Genomic DNA, 17,643 nt, shown 5'->3' with positions numbered 1-17,643 from the left:
TGATTGTGGTGGAGTCACTTGCAGGAGTGGCTTCACACCCTAGTTCGCCCTCCGTGGGGAGGGGATATGCACATTAAGGGACAGGGATTGATAGTCGCTCGTTGATGAGCTGGACTTGGTAGGGATGGATTGCGGTCCCCTACCGGCGGAGTGGATTACCTGTTACGATGGGTAATCCGGCAAGGCTACACACTTCGGTGTGCAGTCAGTTACTATGGAGGGTGATCAGCCGGTTACATTGTTTGTTTGACTTTTATTAATTAGACAGTATTGACCCCGTGTTGTTGTTTGTGGTATCTGCTGTGATCCATTCAGGGATGGTGAGCAGCTGGCTGAGCAGGTACTGTTGGTTTGTAACTGCTGGGCTTGGAGGGATCGAGTCATCACTCTACCGGTTTAGAAGTGTAGCGTCACGAGTTATAGTAGTCTCTATCATCACATGTAATTAGATTTGTATCGAGTTGTAAAGAGTACGGTAATGTATTAATAATGTTCTTTTATTGTCTATTTGATCTACTACCTCGGGTAACAGAGATGGTAACACCTTCATATACTGGGACGGTCCTTGGTAAGGCATCTTGGTGTACGGGGGTGTTACAGCTACAAAATGTTAAACTAATTTAATATAAAACCATCTCAAATAAAAGATTGTGATTATAAAAGTTAAACTTACGCAGTGTTGATCTCGGTTTTCAATCGCACGAGGGAGTAAAGAGTGTGATCGAGGGGCAACAAGCCCATCGACATTCAATTTAGAGCGAACCATTATAGGAACGGTACCAATTGGACATCTTTGACCTTCACGTCCAAATTCACCTGCACCGTGTTGTTGTCGTTGAAGTTTTGCCAAGTTTGGCATTGCCTGTTTTTGAAAATTATTTGTGAATTTTATATCAGTCACTCTCGTGCATCTTAAATTTATAGAAAATTTGAATAACACGAATTAGGTATGTCATTTGGGTGGGGTGGTGGTGGATATATGCTCCTCCACACCTATACCCACAAAGAAAAACTCGTGCCAATACCCGCTCCACCACTCATAGCAGGTTGCAGCCTGCAGGTACAAGGTTTAAAAGCCATATCCACCCCCAACAAGTGGAAATAAAACATTGTACCCACACCACTTTCCTATTAACCCGCTACGCCATAAATTTATTTGATAATTTTTTCTTATTTAAGTTGGTTTAATCACAATTTATTTTCAAAATTTTTAAATTTACTTACATAGCTTCTAGTTTTCTAACAAGAAATTAGTAGAAAGTTTAAAATAGTCAAAATTAACATTATATATTTATATACTAACTATAATAAAATAACATTTAAATTATCATCACGATACAATTGATTTTTTTAAAGGTTGACGGGTATGCGGGTATGAAGTAGGTAAGAAACTTGACAAATGGGTCATTCGGGTCGGGTTCGGGTTGGACACTTAGGATTGGCTCGTCATTTATCGGGTCACTTTTGGATCGGTCATTTGGGGTCGGGTCATTTGAGTTATTTTGGGTCACGATTTTGCCTAATTCCTAATTAAGTCAGTTTGGATAATTTTGGGTCACTCAAGTCGGGTGACTTTCGGATGGGGTCTAACAGGTCGTCTTGGGTCTCGGGTCAACCTTATCTGGTTGGGTTTCGGGTCTGGTTAGTTTTGTCAGGTCTAGTAGTAGGATGCAAAATCCATCCCTACTCCACTACCCATTGCGTGTTCATACCCGTATCCGCCCCATCACCAGCCAAAGTTCTACATATGCCCGCCCCAATTGGGGCAAGTGCGGGGCGGTATCCACTTGTATCTGCCACACTAACATCCCTAACACGAAACTTACAAAAAATGACCTTGCATAAGTATTGTAGAATAGGAATATTTAGAAAAATATGTGTAACATTAATATGCTTATGTTTATACTATCTTTGTGTTAATAACCGTTTAAACAAAACTAACTTCGCAAAACAGTTAATCGGATTGGGTGTGTTCTTAATCACGTTTAGTTTGAAAATTTCGGGGTTCAAGGCATTTTGAGGCGTTCTGTTATCAAGTTATTTAGAAATAATAGCCAACATAAGACAATAACCATCTAGATTGAGTCGAGTATGGTTCGGTCAATTCAGATTGTGGGTCAAATTCCGGTGGTGTGTTCAATTGAGATACAGTTATGTTATTCGGGTCGGTAAGTTTTACCAGGTTAGTCCATAAGCAACTCTTCCGATAATCCAGAATAGCTTAGATATGTGTAAGTCCTAAAGGGGACGTTTGGCTAGAATGAAATTTATTGGAAAATGTGATATCATATTTATTGAAAAATGTGATAACATTGTTTAAATCAAAGAGAGAAGGGTAAGTATGAGATTCAAATGGATTAACGTAAAGTTAGAATTCTTTAGGGAGCTAACAAAATTTCAAAAATATTCTAACCAAATATTAGATCAAGCAAATACGAAATATATTTCAATTCAATCTGAGAATCCCAACCAAACTCCTCTTAATATGGTAACTTGCCTGGAGATTTAACGAATGATTCCCAAATGCCGGTTATTTATAAAAATCAACACACTCGTATATTTGTCCATTATTTACCTGTAATTGGAAAATATTATTTGGAAAGTTAAACTTGAATCACATTATATGAACACAATCCTGCTTTGATACTCTTTCCGTCCTAATAATTTGTTTCTCTTTGATTAAAATGTCACTCACAGACAATATAAAAAGGTAGATAAATAATCAGGACGGAGGGATCGGGACAGGGGGATCAGAACACACTGAAAAGCGACCTTGACGATAATTTGTTGGCCAAAGTGTGATCTTCCTGAAACTACACTGAGAATTAAAGAAACCAAAAGCACGAATAATATCAAATTATTAACTATAGTTGTTGTTCAAAGGATAAGTATAATTATCCTCTTCTTAGAGTGTTAATCAAAATTCTTAATTGTATCATTTTATGTACCTGTATTTATATTTTCTTCATAAGGAAAGCAATCATTACTTATTAAGATTTTGAAATATGAAGGAAAAAGAATCCTTAATAATCTTCGTTTTTAGGAGAATATAATCTTCATGACCTGCTATTCAAATATGATGAGATAAGTATAGTGTAAAGAGTATCTGTATTAAATTGGTTGAGAAGTCGGTCTTACGATATTTTATCCTGAGATTAGTTATTACTGTGTAATTAAAATTCATTGAAAATGTTACAAATTACGATTGTCCTAAATATATATGCACGATAAAAAGTTCAAATTAAACAATGGCTACAAAATAACAATATAATACTAGTTATATACTTATATTAATGTTGATATATCCATTATGATAAACGGATATATAACACCTCATTTGAATAAATGTGACAACTTTTTGCTATCGTTTGAATGAATGTACCATGGTAACGAAGAATCTTATCTATATTAATGCAAAAGACAATGCTCAACACAGGATGCACCACGTCATTCACCCAATTTTTCTTTTTCTTTTTTTTTGGGAAATTTAGGTAATGGTAGGTCCCGTTTACGTGGAAAGAGTTTATTTCTTTAAATCGTCTCTGACAAATATGCGACAAATTATGTCATAGAAAATACTTTTGAAATAAATAGATAATCGGCAGAAGTAAAAGTAATTGCATATAAACGGAATGAATTAAAAATCGAAATAAATGAAAATAATTACATATAATCGGACTGAATTACATAGTTAATGAAATAAATAGATAATCGGCAGAAGTAAAAGAAATTGCATATAAACGGAATGAATTACAAATCGGAATAAATGAAAGTAATTACATATAATCGGACTGAATTACATAGTTAATGAAATAAATAGATACGGCAGAAGTAAAAGAAATTGCATATAAACGGAATGAGTTACAAATCGGAATAAATGAAAGTAACTACATATAATCAGACTAAATTACATAGTTACTAATAAAATTACATAATTACGTGAATAAATTACATTTACTTACAGGATTGAATAACAAATAATGTGAATATTTTACAGAAATTAATGAAATAATTCGTCTTTGCCTTTATGCTTGACGAATATAGGTGTTCATACCTCCAAGAAACTTGGTGATTACGGAAAATACGTAACAATCAATGTCAAATCGCCGAGAACCACTATCATGAAATTTTTCAATTTTTAGAATAATTTGCCTATGTTAAAGTTGATTATTAAATTATATTTCTTTTTTCGGGATGTAAAGTTTTTTATGTATGCAAATTTTATTTACAATAGTATATTACGTTATTTTCTCTTAAATCATTGCAAGTAAACACGTATTTGAAACAAGGGAAAAAAGTTAATTATGTAATCGTTGATTTAGACCAACTAGATAATTACAATAGAAATGCAAAAAAAAAAAAAATACATCCAAAAACATTAATACCGGCCCAAATACATACCCGTGCAATTTTGCACCTGTTTAAAACTAGTTGTGTTATTTAATACTCCGTAGTAAAAAAAAGGTAAAAATAAAAAAAGGTTACAATTTTTTTTTTTTTGACTAGAAACCCGTCGCTGCTATTTTTTATGTGCACTAGATAAACCTTTAGATATATATAACTTGCAAACCACATATGAAACCACCGAGAATGAGAGCCTCGAAGTCTACCAGGCATGAATTCGATTATAGTTGTTTGAATACTCGGAGTTAGGGCTGGGCATCGGTCCAAAATCGGCAAAATTCACGGACCGAGACCGGACCGGATTACAAAAATTCCTGTCCGAGACCGGATCGGAAAAATTCCGGTCCAAGACCGGACCGGACCGGAATTACCCACTTTTTCAAATGGACCGGAATAAAAATACAATTTTAAGAAAAAAATGAAAATAACCATAATTCTGGGCATTCCGGTCCAAATCGGTCCGGACCGAAAAATACCGATCCCAAACCGGACCAGAAACCGCAATCTTGGAAAATGGTGGACCGAAATTTTTAATTCCAATTCCGATCCACTTGATTCCGGTCCGGACCTGTCCATTTTTCCAGTCCGGACCGGATTATGCCCACCCCTACTCGGAGTGCGGTCTCTCGATTTTCATTTCATAAACCCTTGTCCCTTGCCCCGTCTATTCATTCCTCCAACACTGAGGTTTGAGGTTTGAGCTCCGAATACAAAACAATGGCGTCTATAATCTTCAGAACATCTTCCCTGCGACGATTATCAGCCGCCATTACTTCATCACCATCAAGACCAACAACTTCTCTTGTGAAATCCCCATTTAATCCCTGTCCGACCTCACCAGGTCAGAAGAGATGGTCAGCTTACAACTCCACCTCTTCAGCTTCCAACAAGGAGGAGAAGGAACAGCGAAGGGCAAAACCGGAAGAAAAAGAAGAAGATGATAATTATGAGATACCCACAGAAGGAATTAGCAGACCGTTGTCAGTAATTTTGAAACAACTCAACAAGAAAGTTCCTAAATCTCTTATTAGTGTTCGCTCTGAAGACGGCTTTTCCATTAATTACATCCCTTGGTATTTTCTTCTCTCTTTTTTCTACTCCCTCCGTCTCGGTCACTTGTTTACCTTTCTTTTTTGATGAAATATCGAGGTTAAGTGGCTCTGCCGCTCTGGCATGGGTGACCTAGGAATCGCAGCTCGCAGCTCGCATAAAACATCTTTTATCAGATGTCTAATCTGGCTATTGTAGATTTTCCTATAACTTGTGATTGAATTTGGTCATGCCAATAATGAATAATGATGTACTCCCTCTCCCCGGTCATTTGTTGTCCTTTTCCATATTTGGGTGTCTCGGTTAATTGTTGTCCTTTCTATTTTAAGAATGAATTTGATGATCAATTTGATCATTTAGACTCAATTTGTTACACTTGTCATTTAGTAATTGGCCTATTCCTCTTTCCTTAGTTTTTGTGCCAAAAACAAAGGACAACAATTGACCGAGACGGAGGGAGTATAAGTTCTATAGGGGCAGCCGGGTAGGATATCAAATATCTACTCGGTAGCTGTTACTATTTGGTCATCAAAACTTCAAAGGCAAACAAGTAGATGCTAGGAAAGGAAATTGTGGCTGTTATATAAGATGGGTTTTCAGGTACAATTTAGTTATGATTGCATTCTTTGTTGCTTTGCAGGCATATTGTGAATCGCATCATGAATTTACATGCTCCAGGTATATTCATTCAGTGCTTAGCTAGTCACCCGATTCTTCATTCTTGAGGTCATTCACCATTGTTAAGGCTAATACACATTGATTGTGATTGGTTTGATTTCTTGTAGAGTGGTCTGGTGAGGTGCGGAATATTACATATTCACCTGATGGAAAGTTTGTATCTGTTGTCTATCGTGTCACACTACATGGGACAGATGCTGAGGTATATTTTATTCCCATGAATCTTGAACTCTATCTCTATGACTCTATCTGCATTACAAGTTGTAAATTCGATTGTTTGATCATTAGTATTGATTGGACACTAGAAAATATTTTGTGGGAGGAAGGAAGTTTTCTGTACTTTACTAGAAGAGTGGCTTCTCCATTAACCGAATGCATTTTTGTTAAGATGTACCCTATCAATTTGCTGTGTCACTCACTCGGCTGCAAGTATCAGATACATCTATTGTTTGTGGAAAAGTTTAATGTTTTTGGATAAAATTAAGTGTTGGACTGCTGTGTCTTGTTGGAAGTTTAGAGTGATGCTTGATGCCTGTTAAAGCAACATGTCAATTTGTAGGCGACAATTATTATCTTAGCCACCATGCCAAGCAGCTGACTTATGTTTATGAGGAAGCCTCCTTTCTTGGTTGATGAGTTAGATGACTGCCACAAGGGGACTATTCGTAGATCCTAACTTTTCAGCTGTAGCTCTTTTAAAGATTCTTTTTTTCAGGTTTTTATGATTTGCTTAATTTTACCGTGTTTTCCTCTTTTCTGTTATCATTAGTTTTACATGTCATTGACGATTTCAAAAAATGATTTATGTTAGCTGTTCCCAAAACATTTCGAGAATAGATTTCTGACTTGCATCGTTTCCATCTATCAATGTTATTTTGTCAACGACAGATCTCAAGGGAATCTACTGGCACAGTTCCAGTGGACGACAAAGGGTATGGAGATCCTGTGCAAAAGGCGGAAGCAATGGCATTCCGGAGAGCATGTGCACGACTTGGACTTGGTCTTCATCTGTACCATGAAGATCTGCTGTAGAGCCAACTCTCATGAGAATCCACTTGTCCACTGGATGCTTTGTTGACTATATGAAGCTTCCATCTCTGTTTAAATCATCTATGTATCTAAGTTATAACTACTGCCGTACTGCGTATCATATCAAGTAGACATTTCCTAATTACTCGTACTAGTTTATGGCGCAACTGTTTAACAGTGGCTTGTATTAAGATAGAAGGCAGGACAGGGTTCTTGATGTTTTGTTTTGGCTTCTGGATCAGTCTATTTTGCTCAAGTTATGTCCGATCCAGACATTAGACACTAGCAATCCGGTTTATTTCTGACATTTTAGCTCTATGTAATGTAATGTAATTCTAGAGCTGTCTTTCCATTTTCAGTTGGTGTTTGGCGGTGTTCAGGCTGTTTGCTTATATAAAATATATGCTCACAAATACTCGGGTCGTGCTCTATCAATTTGAATCCTTTTCGTTTTCTTCCATTTCTTTTCATTGGTCCAGGCTTTGTTTTGGGGGCAATCAATGTTTGGCAAGGTGGAGGAAGAATAATGATTTAAAATTGATCTATTAGAGGAGATGAAGATGACATACTCGCTTGCTATACGGAAGAGTTGAAGTCTCAACTCCGTGGTTGAAACATAATTTCTCTGTATGTTTATTGTGGATTGTAGATTTGAATGTTCTTTTCAATTTATAGTATAAAATTGGCATTGAAAAAGTATTTTATAAAATTATACGATAGGTCTTGGTATAGACGGGTGGGGCGAACAGACGGGTAAAGACCTCTAATAAAATGGGTAGGGGGGACAAGGTGGGGCACCCCCATGTGCTTCCCACTTTATGGCAAAATGGGTATTTTGTGAGGAAAAATGGTATCCGTCTATACGTATAGACGGTAAGACGGATAGTGTCCGTCTATAACGAGAATTTGTGAAAATCATACTCAAACGTTGTACAAATACAAATAAAGAAAACTATGATTGAAGACTTGAAGTCCCCAAAAATAAATATGATGAGTAGATTTTGCTTCTTAAGACAAAAAAATGTCAACATTTTTTTAATAGAAAGTTAACAATTTAATAATAAAATGTTATACTGAAACCGAATCATTTGGATCTGGAATTGCTTCCTTTGATTCATGAATTCTTGGATGACTAAAGTGGTTACTCCGTATTTTTTAACAGAAAACTGATGGTAACATTTTATTGTAAAATAGTACATTTAATTAGTCTTAATTTTAGATGAACATAGTCAGTCTAAAACAAGAATTTGCAAAATATCATTAGAATGAATTGGAGGGTAAAATCAGAGTCACACTAAGGCTCCCTCGTGAGTTATGACAGGGTATATCGTCACAAGCTTGTAACAGGTCAAATATCATTCATATGCGTTGATAAGACAAAAATAAAGGGCCTAGAAAATCATAAACGAGTTATCTTTATCTACCTATCTGAATTTTATTTGACCCGTCAAAAACTTATGACGGACAATATCCAGTCACAACTCACACATATCCAAGTCACATGCAGTAGCAGTAGACAGTAGTATTAGTAGACTGACCTTCCCGCACAGAACCCATAGACGAACAAAAACCCTTGCTTCCCCAATGTTATCGCCATCTCCTTCAACTTCCGCAAACATGATGAAACTAGCTTCCATTTTCAAGTCTAGGTAATTACTCCGCCTTTCACCTTTTTTACCCTCTCTTCATTTCAATTTTTTACTGCAATTTTACTATTTTAGGGTTTATTATCCATCCACTTTTTCCCTTTCAGTTGTCTTATATACTTTTCTGCTTAATTGCAACTTTACCATTGTATGTAGTGTTACATTATTGCATGTTTCGTTGCACTAATTTTGATAATCCTTCTGAATTTTGGTAAATTTTTTTGGGTTATTTTAACTGCTGTGGAAGTTAAAAACTCCCATGAAAAAAAAGGATGTATTTTTGTACATGAGAGGAGATATACTTTATCATTTTGTATAAATTTGTTTTGGCTTTTTATAGGGTTACTAATTTTTCATGATTAAAAGGATGTATTTTTATTCCGCAAAATTTCATTTGAGACCGTCATGCTGGCTAAAATGACTATGTTGTAAGCTTAAGATGGTCGTAAGCGAGACTATGTGTTTAAAAAAATTGTTTGGGAGAAATTAGGAAATGTATGCATTTTATTGTTTAATGTGTGATGGTGGAGCATTTTAATAGAAAAACTCTTACTAGGAATGAATTAATGTCGGGTTTGAGAATTGGGATTGGGTTGTTCGATGAATTAATTCTTGAAGATATTAGTTCCGCCTCTTCGAGTGCTAAGAGAATAAGTTTGTTAATATGTGTATTTGGTTATATAATAATATAACACAATGAACAATGAGAAATTTTGAAGACATCTGATTTTTGTTGAACTTTTTGTTATGATTTTGTTGGCATTAGGAATAATCTGTTGGCACTTGAGTAGAAACTTTGTGTTGCTGATATTAGTTGTTTTGTTAGGGGAAGTAATTCTGGGCAATTACTGGGTGGTGCTCAAGATGTTTTCATGGGCAGTGCCAGATTCTCGACTGTTGCACTAAAAGCTTCGACTGTTGCACAAAACGCTTCGACTGTTGCACAAAAAGCTTCTACTTTTGCACTAAAAGCTCCGATTGTTGCACAAAAAGCTTCTACTGGTGGTAATGACTATATTTCCAAGAGAAAGTATTTGAATAATTGTGGTGCGATTCTTGTAATCTTATTTTCCATGCTCTTGATGTGTGCTGAATTATGTAGGTCGCATTTTTGCTCCATTTAAGCTTTACAAGGGCAAAGCGGCATTTAATGCCGAGCCTGTAGCACCAACATTTACAAAAAATGAAGTATGGAATGGACTGTCTTTTCTTCTTTTGATGTCATTTTCCAGGAATTTGTAAACTAGACATGTTTTGTATTTTAGCATTCTAATAAAGGATTCACTTGGTTTCCTTTTGTGTAGGCCGGGGATCTATTTGTCAAGCGTTCGGGCTTTATTTTGCTGACCTTTTCGCCCTCTATAGGGGAGCGTAAGTATGACTGGGAGCGGAAGCAGGTTAGGGTTGCTTGCCTTTTCCACTCTGTTGTTTGATATATTTCCAAACAGTTATAATGTATATGAGATAATGCTTCTTCAATTGTTATTTAAATAACCAAGTTATTTACAAACTTTGGTTGGGCTAGTAATCAGAAGTTAATACACATATTGGCTCCTGGTCTCTTTTGCAAAACTTTATTATTTGATGTATCTGTATGGAATAATTCTGGACTGCAATAGCATCTGAAAGTCTTTACTGAAAGTGTTTGCCTCTGATATAATTAATCTAAATTTCACCCTGCTATGAATGTTCTAAAATGAAAGGGGAATGGCAGATTTCCTATAAAACCCTTTAGCTGTAATTGCTGATAATTACTTCCAAACCTTTTTCTGTATGTTCAATTAATTTCTGAACGTCACTTTACAGTCGAACGTCACCTGGAAAGTGAAGTAATGGCCACTCAATATCTCACATCTTCATCTAACTACTGACTCTCAAGTATGCACCAGGATAATGAGTATATTCGGAGGATACCTAATTATCAGTCCTACTAAATTTTTATTTACTGCAATCTTAGGCCTCTCATTAAATACATACGCTCTCTGCTTTTAATGTTCTTTCCACATTTTTTTTTGCACATTGTTTAAGCACGGATTATTATATGACTAGAAACAAACAAGCGGGGTTGCGGAGATTGAATCATGTGTGAGCACGTTTGTCAAGCACAGATTATTATCTCTGTCTATATTTTTTTATTTACGCATCTTAGTTTGTAATAATATAAACATTTCTAAGTCGTAACTCGTATCCTTCTTGCTTGTTGAAGCACGTGTCATGATATTAGCCTTTGTGTAGTTTTATAGGCTTTCAGAAAACGCATCACTCAGATGCATTTTTAATGTTTCTTACTACTAGAATTGTACTATCAAATAACCCTCTTTAGGAAGGAAGAGAGAGAGTGTTGGTGTTCTCATGTGGAGGTTATGGTTTGGGTGATTAGAAGGTTATATATTTAAGAGGATATAAAATTTGAGGCATATTAAGCAACAACAATACCTGTATTTATGGATTTACTATTAGGGATTTAAGGTATTCAAGTAATTTTTTACTATTAATGCTTAGCCGATATAGGCGAGAAAAGAAGTGAGAAGGACAAACTAATACACGCCAAAAAGGAAGCGGGAAGTACAAACCAAAATAGAGGAAGTAAGTACTTAGGTGGTTCAGTTTTTGCATGTACTCTATTATTCAACAATAAGGTGTAATTTTTTTGGGTTGGGGTTCCTGTCTAACAGCACAAGGTGTAATTTAATACAATGATATCAGACAAGAGTTTCTCAATTACACGTGCTACTTCCAAGACATCCGACCTGCTTCTTGTTGAGATTGAACAATAAGATATTAGGGCTTGAAATTTGAATATCACTTAGGATTAAAGGCGCTCTTGGACAATTTCAATTCTATTTGAAGTTCAGGGGCCTAAATAGACATAGGTTTTACGGGTTACCGTTACTAACTATTTCCCAATTTCTTTGGGTATATATTTTAAATCGATCATGAGCTGGAAAAAATTTATCTAGCCATTTCTTATGATCACAATCACATGGAAGATCATTTTGCTTTGTGAAGTGGGCTAAGATTGTTTTGAATATAGAAAATGCTTGTTTATTCATAGTTGACGAAAGTATATACTTTAATGTCATAGGGCAGATGTGTGCATGTTACTTTAGCATTTACTTATGTACCTACCTTTAATATGCTTCTTCTGAACTGTTCTAAACCTTTCCCTTGATTAATATATTGCTTCAGCTCTTTGGTTTATATATTGAGATAAGCCGAAGAAGTGCCCGCATCTTCTATTGTTCTTCAATTTAGTTTCTTTCATTTTCCCTAGATTTCCATATCCAATGGCGCCAAAGACTCACATTCTTTGGTTATGGAGTGTTTTCATTTTTTTTGCATTGCTAACAAAGGGGTAGGCTACGTACTAATGACCCCCCCCCCCCCCCTCCCTTACCCTACAATTTGCGGGATCCCTTGATGCACTAGGGTAACGGTGATGTTGTTCCCACGATTTATTTGTAATCTATGTTACTCAGACTTAACGCAAACTAACGGGCATGATAGATATTTTACTAGCCATGCTTTAACAGTTAACAGTTAACACCACATTAAAAGAGAGTAAAGCTAAATTGTACTTGCCTCTCCCATGTCTTCCTCTTCATTTTTCTTGAAAGTGTTTTTTTTATTACGCCTTTTACTTTCTTTTTTCCTTCCTTGCTCTTCGCGCTCTTTTCTTAACAACGTTGTTTTAAGAATCAGTCAAGTGACGGTGCCGTGTCTGATTTTGGCCTGTCAGACACCTGTTCTATTCACGTCAGCCATGAATCGTGTTTGACACATGATACGGTGACTAAGTCAATTGTTGAAGTAACTTAGATTGTCATTGCTTGTCTTCTTCCAGGTGTTTGCTCTGTCACCTACGGAGGTTGGATCATTGATCAGTTTGGGTCCTGGTGGTTCCTGTGATTTCTTCCATGACCCGGGAATGCAGACTAGGTAAGCTTTCAGCATACATGGTTTATTATCCCATCATTAGTGATATACTGAAATTTATTGATCTGTATATCAATTTTAGTAATGCCGGTCAAGTGCGAAAGTCCTTACAAGTTAAAGGAAATCCTGATGGGAATTACTTAATCACCTTGAGTAAGTTCTTTTACAGCAATGTTTTCGCCACTTCTAATTTTGATTTAGTTCAGGTTTAGAGACACAAAATATGTATGGCTTTGCAACGATAGCTGAAAGGCAAATAAAATGACGAAACTAAATTTTAATTTTGGCATGTGCTTCCTTCTGCTGAACATAAGCAATTAAGCTTTTTTTTTTTGTTTTCCATTTATTTACCATACTTTCCTATTTATCGCACTATACGGGATTAGCTTTTCTTGGAATATGGTATTTTCAGTTTTCGGAAGGCAGAAGTGCTGAGTTTCTGTTCGTCTATGAGTTGAACGTTTGTTTTAAACAACAGGATTGAGGTCAAGGACAGTTTTATTTGCATGGGTAGCTTGGAATAGGAAGTTACTTTTTTTTGTCTTTTACCAGGCATAAGTGTTAACTATTTGGAATTTTGTGTTGTTTTAATTTGTTTTTGGTGGAATAAATTCATGTCTATTGGAGCCGAAGAGTCATTGTCATTTGGTTATGACTTATGAATAATGATGTCACAAAGCAAAATGGCTTACTCAAGTGATTGTGTTTCTTTATTTTTTTTGAAGGAGATTGTGTTTCTTTTTAGTATGAAGTACAAATTTCATTACGGGTTATGAAACAACCTCTTTATGAGTTTATGTTGTTGACACACGGAAATGTTGCATACATCTGACCCCCATTACCTTGCCATTTGCGGGAGTCTAGCACTCCGCGGGGCACTGGGTTGGTGTGGAGGTGGAGGTGCTAGGTTATCTTTTCTTGCTGAGACGATCTTTGTTGAATCTTTGCAACTTGAGCTGCAAGGAGTTTATCTTTTCTCATATTCGTTTGACGTGCTACAAAAATATTCACTTTATAGATTTTCTGAGGCTGCTTCCGGCTTCGTGTTTTGGCCTAAAAGGGGTATTGTTGGTTTATATGCATACAGTATATCATATATGCCTTTAATTGTTTTTTGGCATTTTGTTTTTCCTCTTTCAGATGTTGTTGATAAGGTCAAGAAACTTAACGAGTACCTTGCAGTACAGGCGACGCCTGGAGAATTTGCTGTCATCCGCACATCATTCAGTGTATGAGATCATGAATACTCCCTTATAAACCTGAATTTTGTACGTTTAGAGTCTGAACTATGAGTCAATCTAAATCATAATTGATCCACATGTCAATTGACAACTTCACTTACTTTTGAACAAGATAGTCAGTAGGCCTGATACTTTCATCTTAGTGTGGAAGGAGGGTTTGAAAGAGAAAAAAAGTATTGATTTACATGATGCTTGGTTCTTAGAAAAATGGGAAATTATAAAAGCATTAGTTTTGCTGTCATAAAATTTTGTAGCCTGATAGCTGCTTTTGTTTCCTATAAAGTTGAGATGAAACCTTATTTTTTGGGTTGAGATGAAACCTTATTTGTTGGGTGGATAAGGGGGAATTAGGCGATTGGTAGTGAGGTGAATTGCAGAAGAATGTAAAGGTGTTTTTTATCAATGCTAAGTAGATACTTTATCTGGCCTTCTTTTTGAGATATTTTATGTTGTCGTGGAAATAAATTGGTTTAGCATATGTTTTGAACTTTTAATATTCAAGTTTCTGCGAAACAATTGGGGCTGAGGTTGCCCCAGTTTAAAATAATACGCCTCTAGTTCATTTCATTATGCCCTTCTCTTTGCCACACTATCGCTAGGTTTTACTACTTTACAGTTGAAAATCTAAAAGGATATTGTTGCACAAAATCACATTTTGAAATATAGATTCGTTTTGTAAAAGAAGTTTGCTTCGTGTCTGTGATGCCCACGTTGTCGCCGTGGGCCCTTATCACCCTCAGTGCGCGCTGCGTTTGTTGAACTTAGGAGGTAGCTAATAATACTAGAAGAAAAGTTCCCTTTTCTCCTTCACCTTTGGCTACATTCCCTTTGTGTACTAGCCGACTTCTCTACCTCAAGAGAAATGAAAGAATGCAGTTATTTTGTTGGGTATCTGGAATTCAACAAGTGTTCCATTTTTTTTTTACTTTCTTGTTCACACTTTATTTATTCTGACTATTTTTTTCTAATGTCTTTTTAACCGTGTTTTTCTTTCTTTTTTTCCATTTATTTTACCTCTAACTGATTGTTTCAAATGATTTTCTTGTTAGCCTACCCTAAATCACACTCCCTCTCATTCTTTGGAAAAGCACTCTTTGAATAAAATACTACTCACGTATATTCATAGGAGTGCTTTTCCAGTGAATGAGAGGGAGTATAGACTAAGGTTTTATTGTTGTTGTCACTACTTGCTCTTATTTGAAATTGGTAATGTTGTTGACTATGCATTTTAAGCAATGGAGCACTTCACATTATCTTTTAAGTTTAGGCATATTCCTGATGTTCATGTAACTCAAGCATTGAAAGTATCCACACAGGTCTGTCCGTCTGAGTGTCGAACTTGGCTGTTTTATGCCACGTTCTCATAATTTGTTGTAAAATAAATAAATTGTCCAAGTGTGATAGTGTAATACCTACATTGACGTGTCGTGCTTCGAACAGGGGTACACGTAGTAGAATAAAGAGTAAGAGTAACTTGTCGTCTTTCGCTTGTTTCATGTCTTTTGGTTTTGTTAATAGCGGTACGATTTCTCAACATCGTACACAAACTAGCAAGTACTGCTTTTGCTGATACTTGCCATTTAGGCATTTACCCTTGTTGCTGTGTTCTAATTGCTTTGATCCGTTTTTGTGTTCTTGTGGATCTAATTACCTGGCATGGATTCTATTTGTAGTTTGCTTTGCCTCACATCATGGGATGGGATCAGTACTCCAACAGGCCGCCACCAATGAAGGCAGAGTACTCCAACACGCCCTCACCAATGAAGGAATTTAGTTCAGAATGGGATAGATGAAATGTGCCGTCTGTAGTGTGTACACCATGGCGCAAAGTGAAGTCTGTTCAAAATGTGGAACAATTGTAGGCTACCCAGTTAATTACCGGTTAATATGTGATACTGTTGTTTAATTGTTACGTCAGATCTCAAGGGAATCTGCGGCACAGTGCCAGTGGACGACTAAGGCCATGGATAACCTGTGCAAAAGGCGGAAGCAATGGCATTTCGAAGAGTATTGCTATCATCCATGTATCCGTGTTATAAACTACACCGTATCAAGTAGACATTTTCCATGTTTTAACAGTTGCTTGGCTCAAGGTAGAAAGGCAGGGTCTTGATGTTTTGTTTTGGCTTGTGGATCGGTCTATTTTGTCGAAGCTCTGTCCGGTCCCTAATTTAGACACTAGCAATCCGGCTGATTTTCTGGCATCGTAACTCTTATGGAATATTGATGTATATTTCAAGAACCGTCTTCCTTATTCCATTTCTAATTGGTGCTTGACGGCGTTGGCGCTATTTGCCTATATAAAATATATGCTCACAAATACTTGGGTCGGGCCCTATCAATTTAAATCCTCTTCGTTTTCTTCCATTTTTCTCATTGGTCTAGTTTTTGTTCGGGTGTAATTGATGTTTGACATTGTGAGGAAGAACAATGTTTTAAAATTGTTCTATTAGAGAAAATGCACGACATATACCCGTTTGCTATATTTTATTTTTTTTTATTTTTTTTTTTTGATTAGGTAAGAAAACTAGGTTGATCCTCTAGGGTAGAACCAACCTATCCCATCCTTTCGAATGAGGGAGGTAAGTTGAAGCCACCGGCTATCAAACCACCTCGAATACCCGTTTGCTATATGGTAGAGTTTAAGTCTCTCTTGGTCTTAAAATTGACATGGAAAAAAGATTTTATAAAATTATACTTGAATGAAAATATAATACTCTATTTTCCTGTAAAAAGGCGGTATTAATAAAAAAAAAAAAAAACTACGATTAAATTCTTGAAAAATAAATATATTAAGCATGTACAAAGATAAACCTATACAATTTTATTATCCTATATAGTTAACTATATTAGGATTTGTTTCAAAAGAAACAATATATCACTTGTATATTTCATAAAATTAGACAATCAACTGATTTAAAAATTAAATTTCAAAAAATCTAATATTTTATAATCTGTATATTTCATAAAATTAGATAATCAACCGATTCAAAAATTAAATTTGATTAAATAAATACAGTGACATTGGATATAGCAAATATGTTAGTAATCACTCATATGACTAATAAAAGTAACAATAATAACTGTGGGATGTACTAAAATTAACATTATTAAATGCGGGAGTAGTGAAAGAAACGACAATGACGGCTGAATTAGCGAAAGTAATAACATCTTTAATGGTAAGCTACATTATATTGTAGCTTGACACCACATATTTATTTTCAGCAATATTGCTCTCAAACTACATGTTCTCCCAATTATAAGCTACTATACCTTGTAGCTTGAATATGCCCACTTCACATTAATCGACCAATAAAAACCAAGCAACAAAAATTAAGCATGTAGCTTGGTAGAGCAAGTGTAGTTTTCAAGCGGGTCATAATTTCCCGTCTCCAATGGTAAGCAACCTGCTTGAAATTTTCACAAAATTGTAAGCATGTCTTTTTTGTAACCATTGGAGATGCTCATAGCATTCACAACAAATGTAATGAAAGTAACACTAGGAACAACGGAAAAAGTGGAAAAATTAGGTAACAATTCGATTTAAGAAAAAAAGATCTTTATTTAAATATGAGTTTGATAAAATTAACGCCTTAACGGGAATGGATATAGCCGTAAAAATAGCATGAGTAGTCAAAGAAACAATAATAACCGGAGGA

At 35.7% G+C, this 17,643-nt stretch overlaps 2 protein-coding genes across 2 annotated transcripts; both read left to right on the top strand.

Moving 5' to 3' along the window:
• Positions 1-5,035: 5,035 nt before the first annotated feature.
• LOC141605355 (DNA repair RAD52-like protein 1, mitochondrial) lies at positions 5,036-7,519 on the top strand. The gene is made up of 4 exons (XM_074424077.1): positions 5,036-5,477; positions 6,095-6,132; positions 6,240-6,334; positions 7,021-7,519. Exons 1-4 carry the CDS (start codon positions 5,122-5,124, stop codon positions 7,162-7,164), a joined length of 633 nt encoding a protein of 210 aa, XP_074280178.1. The 5' UTR covers positions 5,036-5,121; the 3' UTR covers positions 7,165-7,519.
• A 1,132-nt stretch (positions 7,520-8,651) lies between these two features.
• On the top strand, positions 8,652-16,351 carry LOC141605353 (single-stranded DNA-binding protein WHY2, mitochondrial-like). Its single transcript, XM_074424075.1, has 8 exons — positions 8,652-8,810; positions 9,634-9,812; positions 9,910-9,995; positions 10,112-10,204; positions 12,652-12,746; positions 12,826-12,896; positions 13,884-13,972; positions 15,658-16,351. Exons 1-8 carry the CDS (start codon positions 8,746-8,748, stop codon positions 15,775-15,777), a joined length of 798 nt encoding a protein of 265 aa, XP_074280176.1. The 5' UTR covers positions 8,652-8,745; the 3' UTR covers positions 15,778-16,351.
• Positions 16,352-17,643: the final 1,292 nt, after the last annotated feature.

Source organism: Silene latifolia, chromosome 10, assembly GCF_048544455.1.
Source record: "Silene latifolia isolate original U9 population chromosome 10, ASM4854445v1, whole genome shotgun sequence".
NCBI lineage: Eukaryota > Viridiplantae > Streptophyta > Magnoliopsida > Caryophyllales > Caryophyllaceae > Silene > Silene latifolia.
The sequence above is the reverse complement of the archived record's forward strand: the minus strand, read 5'-3'. Positions and strand labels throughout refer to the sequence as shown.

Bases quoted from the DNA above. Each gene is read 5' to 3' on its own strand.
- LOC141605353 (XM_074424075.1), top strand. From the start codon at position 8,746: ATGTTATCGCCATCTCCTTCAACTTCCGCAAACATGATGAAACTAGCT. The intron at 9,813-9,909 runs GTAATGACTATA...TGAATTATGTAG, and splicing joins ACAAAAAGCTTCTACTGGTG to GTCGCATTTTTGCTCCATTT. The intron at 12,747-12,825 runs GTAAGCTTTCAG...TATCAATTTTAG, and splicing joins GACCCGGGAATGCAGACTAG to TAATGCCGGTCAAGTGCGAA.
- LOC141605355 (XM_074424077.1), top strand. From the start codon at position 5,122: ATGGCGTCTATAATCTTCAGAACATCTTCCCTGCGACGATTATCAGCC. The intron at 5,478-6,094 runs GTATTTTCTTCT...GTTGCTTTGCAG, and splicing joins TCCATTAATTACATCCCTTG to GCATATTGTGAATCGCATCA. The intron at 6,335-7,020 runs GTATATTTTATT...TGTCAACGACAG, and splicing joins TACATGGGACAGATGCTGAG to ATCTCAAGGGAATCTACTGG.